Source organism: Triplophysa dalaica, chromosome 13 (genome assembly GCF_015846415.1).
Source record: "Triplophysa dalaica isolate WHDGS20190420 chromosome 13, ASM1584641v1, whole genome shotgun sequence".
Classification (NCBI taxonomy): Eukaryota; Metazoa; Chordata; class Actinopteri; order Cypriniformes; family Nemacheilidae; genus Triplophysa; species Triplophysa dalaica.
This window is the reverse complement of record NC_079554.1, coordinates 2568430-2590152: the sequence shown is the minus strand read 5'-3', so window position 1 is coordinate 2590152 and position 21723 is coordinate 2568430. Positions and strand designations below refer to the sequence as shown.

Sequence of the window (21723 nt, the reverse complement as noted above, 5' to 3'; positions counted from 1 at the left end):
GCTGGGCCGGGCTGGGCGCCGGCTGCTGGGCCGGGCTGGGCGCCGGCTGCTGGGCCGGGCTGGGCGCCGGCTGCTGGGCCGGGCTGGGTGCCGGCTGGACCTGGACCGTGGACTGAACCGGAGCCGTGGCTGGTGCCTGCGGTGGAGGAAGCAACCCCCTCCTTTGCTTCTTCCTTGATCGGACCACAGGGCGTGTGGGCGGCTGCAAAGAGGTGATAGGGGGACTAGTGAGCCTTACCATCCCAGTGGTGAGAACCCGGTCCTCCGGGATAGAATCCAGGTGTGAATGGGAGGAGTCCTGGGGGCCGCTGAAAGCGAGATCCTTTACCAGATCCTGGAAAGACCCCCGGATCATCCTCTCCCGTTCCTCCGGCGGAGGAGGACTGACGAGGCCAGCAAGGAAATAAGAGTTCAACAGGACCTCTGGGAGAAAGCCCCGCCTAGCCACAGATCCTCGTGCATAATCCTCCAGGGTCCGATCACCCTGGGGAGGAAAAGGGCCGTTGCCTTTCTTGACCTCATTGGTGGTTGACTGCCACCAAGTCTGGGACGAGCTGCTGCCTGCTGGGTTCATTAGTGGCTCGTTGGTTCTGTCACGAAACGTAATGAGATAGAGGAGAACCCAAATGCAGGCAGCGGTACGGGGTAACAAAAGATTTTAATAAACACAAAACAAAAACCCACAATGGGGTAAAATACAGGGGATAAACAAAGACAGCCAAACAGGAACGAAAAACTCACGTAGGGTAACAAACTGTAACAAAAACTCTCAGGAACAGAGTGCTGGAGCAGAAATGCTGGGACACAGCGTATGTATAAATCCTGGGTACAGCAGTACAGACGAGCAAAGTTACAAGTAACCAACGAGCACAAGACAGAGAATACCAGGGCATTAAATGGGGAGACGAACAAAGGATAATTACAATAGGCAGGTGTGGGTAATAAAACACTCAAGGGAAGCTAACGAGGAGACGAGAGGGGCGGGGCCATAGACGAGACACGAGAAGGCGCATGACAGCCAATATCTAAGCCATGCCATGTCCTTCTCACACAAAACCCTAGACTTAGTCATGACTCCGCTGCAAGAATAAGAATAAAGATAATATGATAGCGGAATCATGACACTTTTGAAATTTAGGTGGCATTTGAAAATGTTTATGATATTGGGTGGTGTTTATGAAGAAAAGAAGGATATGGTGTTTAAAATCCTGGTAATATGGGGTGGCGTTTGAGAATGTTAGGCGGTATTTTTGAATATTGAGGGTGATGTTTGAAGATGCTTAAAATGTTAAATGGTTTTGGTAACGATGAGGAACAGTAGTGTTTGTATTAATGTACAGCACATGGAGATAATGTGTGGTGATTTTTGAGATGTTTAACTGGTGTTAATGAATATAGGCTTCTAGTTGAGTTCCTGAAGACCACAATATTATATATATATATGTAACATTATTTACAACCTATTTTATTTACAGAAATACTGATCCTTCAACAAAAGCTTTTGAAAGTTCGAAACACATGTAATGATCTATGTTTATGTGTGTGTCTGTGTGCAGTGTCAGCTGTCCCAGGCGCTGAATGGAGTGTCTGACAAAGCCAAGGATGCCAAAGAGTTCCTAGTGCAACTGAAGAACCTGCTACAGCACATACAGGTACGTCATGATAAATAAACGAATCAACCCTTCACATGCAATAAAACACTAATGGAAATATGGCAATCGTGCAGGTTTGAATCTCTCTGCTGTAATTGCATTGCATCGCTATGTTTGAACACCTGAAAATTACCCCAAATCTTCTCATCATAGCAAGTGGTAGAAAATAACAACATAATCAAAGCAGCCGTGCTAGCAGAACTTGTATTAGCATATATTAGCTTTGATTTGCCAGCGTCTCATTATGCATGCAAATGAAGAGCGTGTTCAAAAGAAATTGGGGCAGTTATAATAATCAACATGTGTCTTGCAAAATATGCAACATTTCACATGAACAGGTTAAAATGGATTTCTGCATGTTTTATGATTCAACATCAAAAGCTTTGCTAATCATATGAGTGTATGAACAGTGGTTCTCTATAGCACTGATTCCCAAACTAGGGGGCGGCACCCCTAGAGGAGGCACAGGGTCTTTACAAGTGGGCACGAAAAGGCTTAGATATTGTCGGCCTCCCAACACTTAAATTCAACTGCCAGCTGACAATGTCTCTGTTTATTACCATTTTTTCGGAGTTATAACTTAAGAACAATGTAGCGATAGGAAGGTTATGGGAAACGCGGCCCAGGTTCTTATATTCCTTACTGTTAAGAGCTTGCTTATTAGGAACTATCCACTTGTACTTGCTCTGCATGTACAAATCAAATCATATTATATAGAACTCAAACCAATATAATTCAATCAATATTATATGAGCTTGCAGGTAAAGGACGTTTTATCCCAGTGTCTTGATGTGGGTGTATGTAGGTGATGGAGATCCGGTGGGGCTCGATAACATGTTTTGATTGTACATATTAACTGATGAAACACATCATCCATCTGTACTGAAGTCAGATATATGCAAATTTCACACATAGACCAAACTTGTCATGGATTTCTGCCTGGAGACCACTGGATTATGAGCTATATTTTCTCGAAGAGAGTTGGAGAGTTTAATGCCTTTTCATACTGCCCAGCACGCAGAGAGAGAAAGAGAGAGAGAAAGAGAGAAAGAGAGAAAGAGAGAGAGCAAAAGAGAGAGCGAGAGAGAGAGAGAGAGAGAGAGAGAGAGAGGATGCGATTGTAGACCTGGCACTGAAGTGCTGTAATGAAGTGTTTCAGTCTGCTGCGTCACACACACACAATTGTCAGTATTCGACACCTCTTTGTATATGAAAACGATGTTATCATTTGCTTACCCCCATGATCTATAATGAAAAAAATGGATTGCACAACATAATGTTGAAGCCAACGTGCCACTTTGTTCTATTGTATTAATAGGAAAGTATCTGATTTGAATGAGAAAACATTACCTGAAGAGTCACCGTTTTTTTATCTGATGTCTTCATGTACATTCTCACAGTCACAATGCAAGTTTAATGTTTACTAACACTATTGTCTTCTATTAAATGAAAGGGAATGGTGAACAGGGAGCCACTTAAGTGGTGTTTTGTTAGGAGTATATGAACATTGGTTCTCTAGAGAAATGCAATGTTTCACAAACAGACACGTCTTCTTCAGTGTTCCTCGCTTCCATCTGCACCAGTATCAGTATGTGGGTGTTAGAGAGGAGATCTGATGCACAACTCAAAGTGAATGAATTATAAGCTCTCTTCTGAACTCCTACACTCACGCGCATCACTACCAGCTTTACAAAACGCATTTTAAAGGTGAAATGTGTAATATCTGCACTGATACACCAAGCTAAGCTGAACATAGCAGTCATTATTTCTGTTAGTTCTTCTCGATATTTGATGTGTTTGATATGTTAACATCGAAGCTTCACCAAAGTACATCCAGCTATTAACTCTTTCCCCGCCAGCCTTTTAAAAAAAAGTGGAAAATTTTGATGGCTCACAGTACATTTTCTGTTATTCATTTATAGACAAACAATATGTCCAATTAAAGAACAGTCTCTCTGCTTTTAAACAAAAGAAACCATATTCTTCTATCTTCATTTTTTTTTATCACTCCTTAGATGTGGGTAGATTTCTTCAAAAATGCATCACTTTGATTAAACATCTGAGATTATTAACATGTTTTGGTCAAAGACTTCACCCAGATTACACTCAGAACAATCATTAAAAACAGATAAAACATATATGTTCAAGGTTCAGAGCTTCTGTACTTTTTCCAAAGGTGTGTAACATCGGCACCTGCTGTATAACAGTACAAACACCGATTGCCGTAATAACTCGTCTTTGGCAGGGAACTTTTTTTTTAAATGAAGGGATAACTCGTCAATGGTGGTGAAAGAGTTAAATTTAAGGTGCCAAATTGTCGTATTCAGAAAACGTTACGATTTTTTAAGGTTTCTTGATATTAAACACCAAGGCTTAACATTAAGGCCTGTGCCATGGCCATGGGCTAGAACGAGAGACGCTCGGGCCAGCTGATAGACATGTCACTTCCCCCGATCGGGCCAGTGCTGTATCGTAAATACAGCTTGCTTGTTCAAATATTCTCAAAAAGACGCAGAGAACTCGATTCTGTTCTCAGGGTTTTTTTGAAATATACGCTTTGCCAGAAAGGCACAACTCAGACAAAGTGCAAACTACTGCATAGAGTTCTCTTTTACGGCTCTTAAACAGACATATGCACTTGAAATGATGCCAAAATGCCCATATTAGCAAGTATCTAAGTAAAAAAATCCATTTTGTTTTAAATGAATGTAAATAATTTGGAAATAAAATGCATGGAATCTCTTAAAGGGGCAGCAGCATAAATACAGTAATGTTCATCAAACAACAAAGGACGAAGACAAAATCACTAAAGAATGTGTGTCATGATTGAATCAGAACAGCTCCTGACTAATCAATTTAAATGTAATAGTCATTGTTGGGTAAGTTACTCTTAAAAAGTAATTCCTTACTAGTTACTCCTTACATATTCAATAGTGTAATTAGATTACTGCACAAATGACTCTTTCCAAAAAGTATTGAATTAGTTATTACTTATTACTTTCTATATCCTACATCAACGTTGATAAGAATTGATTCAAGGATAGACATGAAACGGCTTATTTAATTCATTCAGATAAACCACATCAATTATTCTTATAAACAGACCAAAGTATGCAAATGTGATAATCATACATTCAAGCATTTTAAAGTTAGACATATAAGTTTGAAGTCGTTCCCACTATTGAATATATTATACAGTATTTAGTTCAATGACATCAGAAGTAACTGTCATTAAATTACAGAAAAAACAAGAGTAATGCCTTCCTTTACTTTATGACGGGAAAAGTAATTCAATTACAGTTACTAATTATTTAGTAACTAGTTACACCCAACACTGCTTATAGTAAGATTGTGTCTGTATTTCATCTAAAAAAAAAAAATATTTGTATATTTGCTACAAAATACTTTGATTAATTGTTCTTATTTTATTACTAGCTGATAAATTGTCTTCAACAAAATTCAGTGTAAGAGTAAGGCCAATAGTTTTTATACTATAATAACCATATTGATTAAGATTACATGGGCAAGACAACAAACAAACTAATAACTAGACAATATTATTTATCTATTACCTTTTTGTGGTGGGGCCAGTAAAAAAATTCAATCACTTGCTCGACTGGGCCAGTAGAAAAGATCTTTAGCATTGAGAGCTGAACACTGTCTGATATAAGAAATAAAGTCATATCGCATTGTATTATAATGTTACATGGTTTCAGCTGTTTCAAAACAAATGTTAATATAAATATTAGCATTTACTTTGGTGAACAAAAAAAGTGACAAAAACAGCAAAATAAGCCAATGAATAGATAGAAAATTGCAGATAAAGCTATATTCCTGGGGTTGACTTGTGTGTGTGTGTGTGTGTGTAACAGGAGAACGGGGTTGAGTTTGAGGCATGTCTCGTGGCTCAGTGTGATTCGTTGATTGAAGCTTTGACTCGGCAGAAGGCCAAACTCCTCACCAAGGTCACCAAGGAGAAAGAGAGCAAACTGAAGGTAAGTCAAAACACACACGTTGGGTTGGCTTTCCATAGACAAAAGGATTTTTTTTTACTGTACAGACTGTATATTGTATCCTCTTACCCTCATCATAAACCCAAACCGAAACATCTCACAAATCTTTCTGCATTTTAACATTTAAATCATTTAGTTTGATTTATTGGCGGACACTCTATAAGGACTTATGGTCACACCCACACACACATATGTTCCAAACATTAAAGGGACACTTCACCCAAAAACGCAAATTCTGTCATCATTTACTCACCTTCAAGTTGTTCAAAATCTGTATAAAGGTATTTGTTTTGATGAATTCTTTGGGAGAATGTTTATAACCAGACCGATTTTGCCCCCCATTGACTACCATCGCAGGAAAAAATTACTTTACTCTTTTTTTATTCTGTTGAACACAACAGAAGAAATTTTGAAGAATGTAGGACAGCAAACAGTTCTGGGGCAACTTTGACCATATATATTTTCCTACTATGGGAGTCAATGGGGGGCAAAATCTGTCTGGTTATAAACATTATTCCAAATATCTTTCTCTGTGTTCAGCAAAACAAAGAAACTGTCAACAACTCAACTCAAAGGCGAGTAAATGATGACAGAATTTGCATTTTTTAGTGATCTGTTATATTGCTTTGGCTGTTTGCTACTCTGTATTTTCAATGGAGAGAGATTATTTTCTCAGTGGGTCACCTGACATTGTGCCAGATGCGATGGCGATAGAGAGAGTTTCTGTATTACAATTCTCTCATGGCATGACACAGAGGAGATTGAGTTTTAGTTTCAGTCGTGCCACAGCATATGTTCAGAGGTTATTTCTTCCACCTCGCGGCCTGGCACCAATACAGCTTTATTTGATCAGTGAATTAAAGTAGAGCTATAGCTGCTTTAAGAAAACAATGATGTTGACATTTCAAGCACAGTTCAGTGCGGTGAAGTCTGTATATTTATAAAGAATGAATGCAAAAACATCATTTCCGCAGAGAAGTCTTCCTCGCCTCACACATCGAAACCAATGCAGTATCAGTTCAGATCATGTACACAATAGACCACCATACACCATCCTTCCCATCAGTTTCAGTTCTCGCTGTGTGATCCCTGATCACATTTGACTGGTTATAGCTTTCCTGTAGCTCAGTGGTAAGAGCATTGGGTTAACAACGCAAGGTTGTGGGTTGCACATAAGTATAAATCTATAGGTTACTGCAATGTAAGTCGCTTTGGATAAAAGCGTCTGCCAAATGCGTTAATGTAATACAATAGATTATTAGTTGTGGGTCTCAAAATATGTTCCTCCATCTGCCAGGTTTTGTGTTAATGTTATGAAGTATTTCTGGATGCTATTTTCCGCTCTAATTCATCTGTTTCAAGCCAGTAGTCTTATACATCACGCCACACTAAACAAAGCATGACACGGTGTCGGGGGGGAATGTGTCGTGTATTTTATAATTAATAGCTTTTCTATACATAGTTTTATACATCACCAAGATTTGTTTGTATATATAAAATTTTGGGTTCATAAAGTAAAAAAAGCATTGCAAAATAGCAATTTTATTGATTTCACACTCATCATAAATAGAAGCTCTTCCACAGGGATAGAAACAGGAAGATACAAAAATCTTTTTTCCTTTGTCTATACGGGCAGTCACATCTTATTGAAATCTTAAGCAGGTGTTTTTAAAAAATATATAACCGCCACGCATAACACACTCTGGGGCTCATTTTGTTTTGTATTGTTTAATTCCTCATTCATTAGGACCCTGAAGGGTTAATTTCTGTGCTGTCATTTATAATTATACAGTCATTAATCTGTGTCCTGAGAGCGCCTGACATGCATCATTAAATCATTAAACGTTATAATTCATGCATCATTACTTATTTGATCTGATCGTCTTCACCATTTGATATGGCAAATGAAAGATGAACGAATGTTGAGTGCTGCTTTGTTTTGCGGTATCAGATACTGATAATTATGTATATTTAAGATAATATATAAATGTTTTAAACATCAATTATTACTTGATCATTGAGATATGCGAGGCAATGCTGTCTTGTGAATACACAGTACAAACTTTTGAAATAGTCTTGTATGTGTGAAAATATTGGTTATCAAGTTCTTTGAAGTGTTTGAAGACACAAAATACTGTATGAGTTTTTGATTAACGTTTAATGTGGAAAACATTCTAATGATGGTTCTATGTCATTCTTTTCTTGAAGAGAACACTTAAAGAAAAACTTAAAAATAAGTTAAAACACGGTCATGACCTTACATTTACATTTATGCATTCGGCAGATGCTTTTATCCAAAGCGACTTACATTGCTTTACCCTATACATTTTACATAGGTATTTGCAATCCCCTGGGGTCGAACCCACAACCTTGCATTGTTAACGCACTGCTCTTACCACTGAGCTACAGGAAAGATTAAAACTCTTGAAATTAAATTATTTTGTACACCAAGCTCAGGTTTATTTGGTGTCGTTTATTTTGTTGTACAATGGGCAACTGAGGGTTTTGGAAAATGAAAAACTCAGCAGTAACACACAGGACATGGGAAGGAAGAGTAGAAAAATTAGCAAGGAACAACAGATCACAGGTTACACGTAAATCCACAATATTTTTTTGGGAAATATTTGGACATAAAATGACATTCATGCTAACTTCTGTCCACTTGGTTACCTTTACTGGTAATACAGTGGACAATAACTTAGTTTACATTTTGATACATTTTTGGGGCTTAAAATCACTATTGAGGCCTAGAACTACTCAGGGCCACTGAGAGAGAGAGAGAGAGAGAGAGAGAGTCGTGTCAAATCCGATGTCTCCAATGGAACAGTTTTTTTCACAGCAATGGTGGTTCATGGAGCCTCTCGATAGTTCCCAAAAGTTACTAGAAATGCATTGAGCTGCGGCTAAACAGACCAACTGAGGTAAACTTTTAACGTATTAAAATACGTAAGTCGTTTAATGAATACAAAATTAAAAGAAATGAAGAATTAAAAGAAAAAACAAAACATCCTGGAACTATCTGAAGGCTCCATGAATGACGCACGTGAAGCTCTAAAAGAGCACATGCTTTGATGGAAAAATACATTTTCTAATAATAACATAAGATTGAGTCAAAGTTTCTTGTTAAACTCTGCAGTAATACTTGAGGAACACAGTTGACTGTCAGTTAATTCACCCCATGACACAGGATTGCTATTTTAGCCTATATTTGAGACAAGAGAAAGGACAAGTACCTTTCATATAGAACACTACTATTTAAAGAAAAGAAAATGCATTTCTTGATCGAATCTATCATCTTATCTATCTAAAGACAATCTAGAAAAGGAGTTCAAATCTGAGTTCATTTTCATGCTTAGTGTGCAGCTTTACAAAATCAGTAAGCTGAATACCAGGTTTTATGTGACATCACCATATTTTTAAATAAAAAATTGGCTTTTCCCACATGGTGTGTTTGAGATTAAATTTTGTTCTAGAAAAACAATCATGGACGATGATGATTGGATATTGATAATAATTTATAAGCCACGGACATGACCCACATTTAAAGGTACAGTGTGTCATTTTTTGGAGGATCTATTGACAGAAATGCAGTATACAAAACAAAACTCTGTCTTCAGAGTTGTGTAAGAAATCGTATTACCTTAGAATGAGCTATTTCTATCTACATACACAGTGGGTTCGCTTACAAGGAATTCATCTTAAACGGACAAACTGCTTTATAGAAGATGTTCAGTACAGAATGAGTTTCGTTTGCCTTTTGGAAAACAAGCAAAAACTTGCATACGTCTTTGTCCTGTGTCAGCCACCGTAGTGCTTCAAAAGGGAGGGGTAGAGTGAGCCATTGGTTGGGATTCACAACCTTACCGCTAGATGCCGCTAAAATCTCCACATTGTTTCTTTAAAGATTTACCTACTGTTTATGTGATCAGTGTTTAAGTGTATATCCTGATGTGTTTCAGACTGTGAAGGATCAGATAACCCACTGCACCATGAAGCTCCGGCAGACCACAGGAATGATGGAATTCTGTCTTGAGGTTATTAAGGAGAACGATCCCAGCGGATTCCTACAGGTAAGCACACACAAAAACACACAAGTTGGTGACATCTGCTATTCTATTTACTGTTCTGTATTTGAAAATAATTCTATGTACACAACAGATTAATAGTAAAAATGAAACTCAAGCCCATATAATGGTCTCAGAAGGGCTCTTCTGAAATTATTTACCTGCTATGTACATCATTTCTACTGAAAGGATGAGTCCACACTTTCAATAATTGATGTTTCAAGGAGTGAAAGTTGCTTCAGATCAATGCCCATTACTGAAATATTTATGAAGTATTTATTGTGATGTTGCTATTAGAGCCCTCACAAACCATGTCATCTAATGCTCAGATTAAGGATATTTCCCTGATCAACCCGGAAATAATTGTTGGAAATGGGTGCTTTTAATGTTACTAAATATTTTTAGCGTTAATAGATTTAGACGTAATTCCCGGGTTTTATATGGGGAATATAAATAAGGCAATAATGCATGAGATTAATTTAATCTAAAATCAACATCTGAACCGTTTTGGAGGTTGTACAGATATGATAAGATAAGGTTGAAAGGCTGTCTTGGTTTATCCGGGATGGACAGACTTTGTATCGTTAGGTGTTTTCCAGAACCCAACATTTTTCAAAAGTGTAAAATCGTGCAGATAAATAAATTCAGTTAATCTTAATATAAGTGAAGTACTGTAGGCAGGTGCCTATATCTCCAATCACTGTGGATTATTGATGTTCCCCCATCTCGTTTCTGTCTGGTTCGTCTGTAAGATCTCGGATGCATTGATAAAGCGTGTCCAGGGCTCTCAGGATCAGTGGGTGAAAAGTGCGCTGGAGCCAAAGGTCTGCCCGGAATTTGCCTTGAGTGTTAACACAGACCCCCTGATGCAGACCATCCTCCAACTGGACTTCACTCAGAGTAAAGGTGAACACTCATTCAGAAAATTCATTCATTCAAGTAAAATAATATGGAGCTGTTCAGACATAAGTAAGAGCATCATGTCTAGGGTTGGGTATGGTTTGAATTTGATCAAATCCAATTACGATTCTGCTTAACTATTCCGATTCTTATCTTTTCTTAGTTTCAATTTCAAAGTTTAAAAAAACGAAGAAGAACATTGAGATATGAACCTGTATGGTAATTTAGCCTGCTCATTGACTGGTTTGCAAAAAACATATATTTATGAGCACCGTTTGAGTATATACTAGGGCTGTCAATAGATAACTTTTTTTTTTAATTGCGATTAATCGCACCCTTTTCGTGCGATTAACTGCGATTAATCACACACGTATGGCGAAATTGATAGTATACTAGTCAATCGATTAACATTTTTTACTTACTGTTCACACATAGCTTTTAGACAATCATAGCACATTTTCACGATCTAAGCGCATGATCTAAAGAGCAGGGTTTCCACTTTTGCTAGTTTAACAACGGGAAAATGGTTGGTGCACCGGGGTGCAGGGTCTAAACAGGTTGTCCCGATTCACTTAATGAGTAATGTGTAATAAGTATAAAGTGAAAGCGCGTTGTTGGCCCGCCCAGAGGCCATTTTCTACTAATGTGCTCTTTTTTTAAACCAAAAAAATATTGCGCATTGACTTTAGACTATAGACCAGGTTTGAGTTAGTCTATGGCACAGTCTTTTTTCACTTCCTCAAAATAGCAACGTGCCAACACTGTGCCTGAAAACACCTCCTTTTTAGACCTGCACGCCCATGGGCGCACAAATGAGCATAAATGCATTTTCTATTTAAACAACGTAGTGCAGGATGGAAAAATAATTTCACAGTTTATCTCCAAATGAATCCTCATTTTATGACAATGATGACAGAAAATCGTCAAAATATTTCAAAATTAATCCGAAACAATTAATCGCATGCGTTATCGCGTTAACGTTAACAGCCTTAGTATATACACATAGCAACCATGTTTTGTCCGATTTATTACAATGTGTATTATCTAGTGGTGGGCCGTTAACGGCGTTAACGCCGTTAACGCAGTGAGACTATTATCGCGCGTTAAAAAAAATGTCGCCGTTAATCTATTCTCAAAGTTGGGTTGGGAGCTGGGTCTATACTACACAAGCTATGATGACTTTCACCTTGATATTTTAGCGCGGATGTATACCAGCTTAACTGCACTGTACGGGGCGAGAACGAGATTTTTCAACTCGCGTGATTCGCGTCATTCGCGGAAGCAGAAGCCGCCTCATCATCTCATAACCAGGGCTTCATTCGCGCGATTCGCGCAGCAAGTAGGTCTATTGGCTCTTTGCATTAACATATAAATCACTCGCGCTTGACACGCCATTCGCGTTTGGTCTGAACACAACATAACGTTACTGTGAAATTACCGCATCAAACGTGAGATCCTAACATGGATGCAGCTATGAAGCCGCCTGGTTTGCTTCAGGGAATATTAATTTTTAAGAAGCTTCCCAATAGAAACATCGACAAGACTAAGGTTGTTTGCACCTTGTGCAATGCGGAATTGGTTTAAAAAAAAAACTTTCTCTCAACAGGTACTGGTCTAGCTTTAGTTGAAACCAGTAACTTTGTATTGAGATCTAATGTATTATGGCTCCTGTATGACATATCGCTTGTTGCTCCCTCACTCTTTGTAAATCGCTTTGGATAAAAGCGTCTGCTAAATGACTAAATGTAAATGTACTGTAGGAGCTCTTCCAGTCTCAAGTACCACCTAAACGGAAATCATCTCTTAGCTAATGCGGAAGTAAACACAAGTTCATCTTATTGAACATAATTTAATTTTCATCACCAATTATCATAGTAGAACAGCTTTCTCAAGCAGTTTGTGATGCATTTTGGAAACAGGAGATGAGCCCCTGGTCTAATGCGCCACCTGGCTTGAGAAACCCGTTCTCAAAGACTTACTTTTAGTCATTATTTGGGTAGCACACATATTCTGAATGCCTTCGGCAGAATTCAAATGAGCCATTTTAATCTAGATTAATCTAGATTAATCTTGGAATTAATCTAGATTAATCTAGATTAAAAAAATTAATCTATGCCCACCACTAGTATTATCATACTACGGCAAATATAATGGTTAAATTGTAGTTACTGTTATGAAACTATTGTAAATTTGTGGTTACTATGCTTTTCTACGAATACCATAGTTAAACTATGGTTAATATAGTAAAATATGATAAATTTTCATAAGGGCTTTTATTGAGAATAAGCAGATCACACGTTAACACATACACATTTCTGTAAATCTGCACACAGGAACTGATAAAAGGAATTGAAATTTTAATTTCATATCAAGATTCCTAACCTTCTGATTCTGATTCTGCGTTCCACAGTAACTGAGCAATGTTGAAAAGTGTTTTGATCTTAAAAATCAACATGTATGGTAAGGTTAATATCAGGATTCATTTAGTTCCCAAACAATGTTTTATTGTGACTCTAGCAAGCTATTTTAAAGATATCTGACTCAGAAAAACACTTGGGGCTATTCAGACTTCACACAATCCATACACATCCATGGTATTTTTTCTTTATTCAGAGGTGAATGAGCCGTAATCTCCTCAGTTTAACCTTTAGACTCACACGTGCAACACCTGCTTTGTCCGCTGTCATCTTTCAGATGGTCAGGAGGCTGCATTATTCAATCAAATGCATGCAGATGGCCAGAAAGAGGCAGAGATCGCAGGAGGTATTTCAGAGCTGCTACACTTCCAACCGTTCTCCTAAAACTCCCAACCCACCCTAATGCACAACTCCTTCCCTTGTACGTTTTAGAGGCACCCGTGACTTTCAGGAAGTGCTTGGTCCCGTGCATGTCTCTCCGTGTCTACCCTTGTTTAACCTTTTTGCGACACCTTCGAGGACGACGGTCCATGCTAACCGTAAACATGCCGGCTTCTTGCAGAGACTCCCACGGTTCCCCCTGCCCCGCTGCTGCAGTTGGAAAAATGTTGCACGCGGAACAACAGCGCCACCCTGGCTTGGAGGATAACTACAGTCCAGGCCCTGTCGTTGGAAGGTTACGTGCTGGAGCTAGATGACGGCAACGGTGGACCTTACCGGGTGTGTTGAACAAATATTTACAAATGACATTTTAGCATAGAATGAAATATTAATAGGGTTATGCTTGGTATGTTACCCTAATTATATGATATAATAATAATTTATATAATCAAATGATTACACAAATGTGACCCAGTTTGTGAAAAGCAGGTTAAAAAAAATTGATAAAGAGGATCAAAGTTTGATTTCATCTATTGATTTCTGTCTTAAACATGGTCTCACTCAGTCAATATTGAAGACCCCCTGTGTGATTTAAGAAAAAACATGTCCAAATTTACAATTTAAACCATTGTTGAGTATTTTCTTCACAAAACTACAGCAGTTTACCAAAGACAGTTTAAAATATCCGATTTGAAAATGTCCCAGTTAATGAGGTCATGAACCTATAGCCAATCACATCCACTCATTTGACCCCTGTGGATCAGCAGTTTGAAGCAAAAATATATAAAGATTGAGGCAGAAACAATCGCTGCACTGCTGTGTAAGCTCTCAGTTTCACTTTCAGTTTTACCAGCATCTGGAATTGTCTTGTGCGACTGAGTGGAGGAGGGGCTAATTTGCATATTAATTTATCTGCGTATATTTAAGGAGGCTTAGGTGTATAGTTACAAGCTTTATTAAGGAAGCGAAAAAATAAATGTTGAAATAAGACATTTTGATGGTCAAAGATTAGATTTAAGGGAAAAAATTATCGACTACAGGGGGACTTTAAAAGATATCAAGGTTATATTTCCACAGCAGGTTCTTTACGTGATGTAAAAAAATTATGAAAACAATTATTTTGTAATGTTATTTTACCTTTTGAGAGCTGACAGAATTTCAGGTTGACAGCTTGTTTTATAATTTATTACAAACATGCAGTTTAACTCGTATCTTCAGAAATGTGTAATGTTTCGCAAGATGTTTTCCAGCTTTGACACTTCTCTCTTCTTGTCTGTCTGTGTTTTTGTATGTCAATCTTCCAGGAGGTATATGTGGGTAAAGAGACTGTCTGTACGGTTGACGGCCTTCATTTCAACAGCTCGTACAACGCCCGTGTCAAAGCGTATAACTCTGCCGGCGTGGGATCCTACAGTAAAGTTGTAGTTCTGAAGACTTCTGACGGTGCGTGTTTTTCTGTGTCTCTGAACATGTTTACAACTCTGTCTTTTGCTCATGCACACGCATTCACAAGTTTTCTTTTAGCTTTATATTATATTTTCTCTTTTCTTGGTGTGGCTTCTGATCCTGAAGAGACCCCTGCTGTGCATGGTTCTCTTAAAAATATTTTACATGGATCAAAGTTCGTAGTGTAGAAAGAGACGTAAAATTACAAAAATATGAACCCATAAACAGAGTGGAATGTTTTTTAATGTCAGATGCTAATACATGATGATGAAGTCTTTGGGCATTTTAGTACCATAAAAATGGTTTTAGGTCATTTATTTATATCTTTTGCTCTAGTGTGCTAGTAGGAAATATCAGTACATTTCCAAAAATTCCTTATGCCATTATTTGTAATAATCCAATGGGAGTTTTGTATGCACCGGAGTTGTGTGCATACTGGATTATAATAAATAACAGCATAAGAAATCTTTGGATATCTAAACTGATTTTTCCTACTGACACACTATAGCAAATGAGATCAACCACTTAAGAGATAGTTCACTCAAGAATGAAGATTCTGTTATCATTTACTTACCCTCACGTTGTTCTAAACCTGTATACATTTCTTTGTTCTGTTGAATGCAAAAGAAGATATTTGGAAAAATGTTACTAACTGACAGTTCTGGGGCATCATTGACTACCATAGTAGGAAAAAGGATCGTATCATGTTTTTGTTCTGTTGAAAACAAAAGAAGATATTCTGAGAAATTTAGGAAGAAAAGTGGCACCTCTGAATACATTTTTATCATGGAAGTCAATTAGAGCTTCGATCGAGGCCAAAAAATCAAGCCCGACTCTACCCAAACCTGTGCACGTTGTGTCCGAGTCCGGCCCGACACATTATCTGTAATTATGAGCACGAGCCCGATTTAAACCCAATTTTTATTAAATATGTGGGCCATAATAACTGATGTTCTCAACTTCAATACCGAGTTGTTTGAACTACAGAAATCTATTCAGAATCATCTTAATGAATAATCCAACAAGGCCGAAGCATGCAAACTGCGTTGTTTGTTTATTCATAATGGAATCGATCACAAATGGATCCGAATGAAGAAATGTAAAAAAAACTAAACAATGATGAACAAAGAAAATTCCAGACCTCCGACTTTCCTCCAAACTTGCTCAAAGTTAATTCTCCTGTTTTTTCTTTTTTTTATATATCTTCAAGCTCCATGTTCCACTTAGGCTAGGCTACACAATACAGCAGAGTAGGCCCGGCCCGGTGTGATGTGTGCGAGTGGAGGAGATGATGCGCATGACACATTTTGCATTGTGTAACTTTTGCATTGTGTAACTCTTGCATTGTGTAGCCTAGCTTGTGCAACTTTGTACACATTTGTTACTTAGGCCTACTTTGCTAAAAAAAGATATGATCGCATCTTCCACACAAATTTGCTGCATATTCGTGCGAAGAGTTTATGGACTACTACGGTTTGACACATCTGGATGAGCGATGACAATTCCTGTTGCGTTAGGGTTTTTTTTGCGCTAGTAATGCGAACTAATAAAATAATACCGCGAGTAATATAGAGAAAGGAACGAGATGCTTTGCATTCTTGCACAGCACTGTATATAGATCAATATAAACATGCTCTACAGTTAAAAATTTAAGGGCAACTTACTCATTCTTTATATTTTCTTTCCTCATTTTAGAATCATAAAAAACTCAATTATTATTATTTTCAAAATCTTCAAAGTCGCTGCGCTTTGCCTAGAGTTTACAGAAATGTTTTCTGGTTATTTTATCAAGCAACTTTTTGAGGTGTCATGTGCCTGTGTCAGTATTTAGACACATTTTTACAAAGCCACAATAAAAGTTACACTGCCTGAGCTAAAAAAGGTTAATGTAGGTTGGTGTAAAATAAAACTAAGCAAAGTAACGTTTGATCTCAGAAGAAACCTTTTATTAGCACAGCTTGAGTTCCTAATACATTCTGCTGTCAAACATAAGAAACGACTGTACCAGCCTTAATATTTCATACCTTTAACTCTTTTAATATTTTATGTGACACTGTGTGCAGCCAATTATTATGGTTCTACTTATGCTGTTTTATATCCTCTTTAAAAGTGCTACAGGTGTCTTTAGTGTCACTCATGCTCTAAACCCTACTGAAATATCACCAGAGAAATCACACTTTCTAAAAATAAAAAATCTGAAAATCAGATAAATTAGTAAAATGTGTTTTTTCCTGAACAAACAGATTTGAGAACCACATGAACATGAATTTCTTTATTTCATCTTTCATCTGCAGTGGCGTGGTTCACCTTCGACCCCACATCGGCTCACAGAGACATCGTTCTGTCCAATGAAAACCAGACGGTGACGTGTAACAGTTACGACGATCGGGTTGTACTCGGAACGGCTGCCTTCTCCAAGGGTGTGCATTACTGGGAACTCAGAGTGGATCGCTATGACAACCACCCTGACCCTGCGTTCGGTGTGGCACGGATTAATACGATGAAGGACATGATGCTGGGAAAAGACGACAAGGCCTGGGCCATGTATGTGGACAACAATCGCTCCTGGTTCATGCACAACAACTCCCACACCAACAGGTACGCATTTAACTGTGGGGAAATTGTTGATGGACTTGTTGAGATTTTATCCTCACTGTCATTTATTTTTGCCTAGATTTTCACCTGTATTGTATATATCAGTGGTTCTCAACTGGTTCGGCCATGAGACCCACATTTTCCCATGGTCATCAAGCCGCCACCCACTTTTTAGGCTTATAAATGAACAGCCTATAAATTAGGGTTACGACTATTAAATAGCAGCACCAAACTCGTTTTTTAATTTAATTGTTGGGTTGAGTCACCACCGTAATATAAACAGACACGGCATTTCGGGGCTATGGAAACAAGAGTCACCATGAAGAAAACACAATACTAACATAAACTGTTGTGAATATAAATATCATACATTCATGTAAATCCTTCCCAGCTAACACTCTAAGTAACAGATATGTGCTCGTAGTTTTTTTTGTGCCTCAGTGAAGATTTTTCACATTTTGCATTTGCACATTCGCCGCTTTCTCTTTCCAAGGCCCGCCCATAAGATGATGTAACTGACAGGTAAAGCAACCAATCACGTTTTGTTTTGAATTCATGTTTAGAGGGGTGGAAATGTCCCCGCAGTAACAGACGTGTTGAATTCTTATTGCAACCGTTGTAAACACAGCAGCTTACTTCTTAGATCACACGGCTTCGTGATGTTTCCAGGCATGTCCGTTAAAGAATACGACACCCACGTCTCCCGGAAATCCTTTGTCAAGATGACCAATCAGATGACGACTTCGAACGTGCTGAAGTGTTTCAAGAAAAGTGCCTTATGCACCAGATGTTTAGACAACCGTCCGTGGGCTTCTGAGGCTGAGACTACCGCTGCTTCCGAAATCGCCAACTTCTATACTATATAGTAGGCGAAACTAAGAATGAGTCATGAATAGTATACCCAAAACCTCAGTATGCAAAAAATAGTAGGCGAGAACTACCCCCATGGTCTACTGCTTCCGCTGAGATTCGTGAGTGTGGATCGGATGGACACTTCTCTATCCCATGATGCCATGGGAGCTGAGTGTGGTGGAGTAGGCGTGGCGAGACCGTGGTTCGAGACCGGTGAGTAATTGTTAATGGGCGCCAGCTGTGCGTGCACCGGTCTCGTATCACGTAGGAGATCGGGAGCATAAAAGAAACAGCGACCGGACCGTCAATGAGAGAGGACCGGCCCCGAACATGTTTTATGTTTGTATGTATGTTTTACTTCTGTGTTTTTGTTTTGTGATTTGTTTTGTTCGCCGGGCGTCGGCCGTGAGGGGCCGCCGGCTGTTATTATTTATATATATCTACACTGAACAATGGTCAAATTTTTTATAAATACGTTTTTAATGTAAGTGCCAATAAATTCATTTCTTGTGACTTAATTATGTTTTAATCAACGCTTACGTATAGGTTGTTGTTAATACATCATAGGTCAAAGAACATACAGGTCACATGGCGGACGCAGTTTGTCCGAAATGTATTCAAACTACTCCCACTCATACTATATAGAACATATTGTTTTAACGGCTGATAGGAAGGTACTTATTCAAATTTAGTACGTACTTTCTCAGTATGCGATTTCGGACTCAGCATACATCTCTCCTAAATCGCATACTATGACAGTATATACTGATTTAAATGAAGTGCCTACCTATCGACCGATAAAACAGTACGTTCTATATAGTATGTGTGGGGGAAGTATGAACAGATTTCGGATGTACTGCATGAGCCATGTTTTTTGTCATGTGACCCGTATGCTCTTTGACCTATGACGTATTAACATCAGCTTGTACCCAGGGATCTATACAAAGACCCGCTTTGATGTTTTCCGCTATTTATTTAGACCATCCGGGTATTTCTCGCCTACTGTTTTGTGCAGACTGAGGTTTCGGACATACTACTCGTGACTCATTTTCGTCTACTATATAGTACGGAAGATTTCGGACGCACGGATTGAATTGGGAAAGCAAGCGCTCATTCTCACAGGCATCTGCCAACAGCTCTCACGCACGTCTCTCAAAATAAAAGTCTCTTGACCCACCAGTTGAGAAAGACTGGTATATATGATCTAGGTTTAATTTGCAGAATTTTAAGATAACTCGCTTTTTTTAAGGGACTTTTTAAGGAAACACACTAAAGATGAACATTCTAGTTGCTGTGGATGTAAATATCTCTTTGCACAGAATGTGAATCCGACGTTCTGTCCATGTGATCTCTGTGTCCTCTGTTGAGTCTCACAGACAGGCTGATAATAACACTAGAATGTTAATGCTCGCTGTGATGTTATATTCTGCGTCTGTTTATAGAGACTGAGGTGAGTCAGAGGACATACTGACTAATCTTAATAATCCTACACATTGTGCCCTTGTCTACTGTATGTATTAACCTACTTAAAGTGAAAAAAAAAGTGAAAGTGAAAGTGACCAATTCGTCAGGTATGGTGACCCATACCCAAAATGTGACCTCTGCATTTAACCCATCCAGTGATTAGTGAGCACACACACAGCAAGTGGTGAACACATGTACACCCGGAGCAGTGGGCAGCTATCGCTGCAGCGCCCGGGGAGCATGTTGGGGTTAGGTGCCTTGCTCAAGGGCACCGCAATCTTTACCCGCCGGCCCTGAGGATCGAACCAGCAACCATCTGGTCACGGGTTCAACTCTCTATCCATTGGGCTACGATTTTTTTTTTTTTTTTAAAGGTCCAGTGCATGAAATTTAGCGACCAAATGCTCACTCCACCGATAACCCCTCCCATTCGAAGCACTACGGTGGCTGAAACGGGACTACGACGTCGTCAAGTTTACGCTTTTTTGCCGAAGGAGATAACGTATTTACGAAACATGTTCTGTAGAGCAGTTTGTCCTTTTAGGTCTACTGTAGAAACAACATGGTGAATTCAATGTAAGGGGACCCGTGGTGTATGTAGATAGAAATAGTTCATTCTAAGGTGATAAAAAGTTCTTTATACACCTCTTAAAACATAGTTATGTATATAATTAGGAATAGTTTACCTAAAGTTGTTCAACAGATAAAGAATTTATTTGCAAAAACATATAACTTTGTTTAAAAAAAATGTATTGTCTTATTATATTTTTTGTGTTTTATCATGTTTGTTAGTTGTATTTTTTTAAATTACTATTACTTAATCAAAAAAAACCTAATGTATTTTGATTGATATTTCTTTGAATGCACAATTTAAAAAACATGTTTTTTGACATTTATTTGTTTAAGTTATTTGTTTTTGCAAATGCAACTTTTTGCAAATGTCTTCTGAAGCAAAACAAAATTTGTGAATTTTTTATTTCGTGCCTATTTCGCAAAATGAGGGTGACAGATCCATAACTTAAAATCTTGATGGTTCTTTAGTGTCTAGTTTGTCACATGATATTTAGATGCATGGAACCATATAGTCGCTGTCCTTCCGAAACCTCGGATGTTCAAATTGCAAATTCCTTGTTATCCAGGAAATAAAAATATGCTGTGTTATTTAAATGATGAAATACTGTGTTGTCAAGCACTTTTTCTCCTTTATATTGGTTAGGTTTTTGCAGAACCAATTGACGAACATAAAGGATGACTAATAATGATTCGTTTCAGAAGGACAGCAGCTATGTATAAATGTAGTTTAAATTTCACTAAATAGGGTCGTAACATTAAACAAACACAGTGTTTCACTCAGAATGCATTTATTTACTTTTATAAAGGAAGGTTGCCATTTTGTAAGGTTTGGAGACTAATAACAGTTTTTTCATGCATTTTCCTCCTTACTTTTTGTTATAAATGTATATGTTTTTTTGTGTTTCCCTGGATTTTCCTCCATCCAGCTGAATGTAAGGTGACGTTAGTTTAAAGAGTTGCTCCAGTAGGATGTCCGTAGTAGTTTTGTTATACTGTGTCTGTTAGGAGGGAGAATGTTATAGAAACGTATTGATGGATTTACAAATGTTTAAAAATACAAAAGTGTGTTTTAGGTTCCCTATTGTAGTTCTTGATGTGTATTTTCAATACTCCAGAAGTAAACAGTTATTGTTTCTGGAGCTCATTTGATAGAACATTGTGTTTGCCGCACAAAGGTTATTAAAAGCGTCTGCCAAATGCATAAATGTAAATAGCTGTAGCAACACTGGAACCAAAGAAATTGCAGTTTTGCCGTTTTGGCATAATAATCGCGATTAATCGCATCCAGAATAAGAATGTTTGCATAAATTATAATTTATTAACAAAGTTCGGGAGGAACCTAAGCATATAATCAGCCCGCCTGTAT

The 21723-nt window shown here is 38.1% G+C and overlaps 1 protein-coding gene across 1 annotated transcript in view; it reads left to right on the top strand.

Annotated features, from left to right (window-relative positions):
• The window catches only part of LOC130434955 (E3 ubiquitin-protein ligase TRIM9), a 38197-nt gene that overhangs the window by 10096 nt on the left and 6378 nt on the right, over positions 1–21723 (top strand). Inside the window, exons 2-8 of the mRNA XM_056765394.1 lie at positions 1557–1652; positions 5525–5647; positions 9625–9735; positions 10482–10635; positions 13609–13766; positions 14732–14870; positions 17168–17471. Of these exons, the coding sequence (XP_056621372.1) occupies positions 1557–1652; positions 5525–5647; positions 9625–9735; positions 10482–10635; positions 13609–13766; positions 14732–14870; positions 17168–17471 (1085 nt within the window). The remainder of the gene's footprint in view (positions 1–1556; positions 1653–5524; positions 5648–9624; positions 9736–10481; positions 10636–13608; positions 13767–14731; positions 14871–17167; positions 17472–21723) is intronic.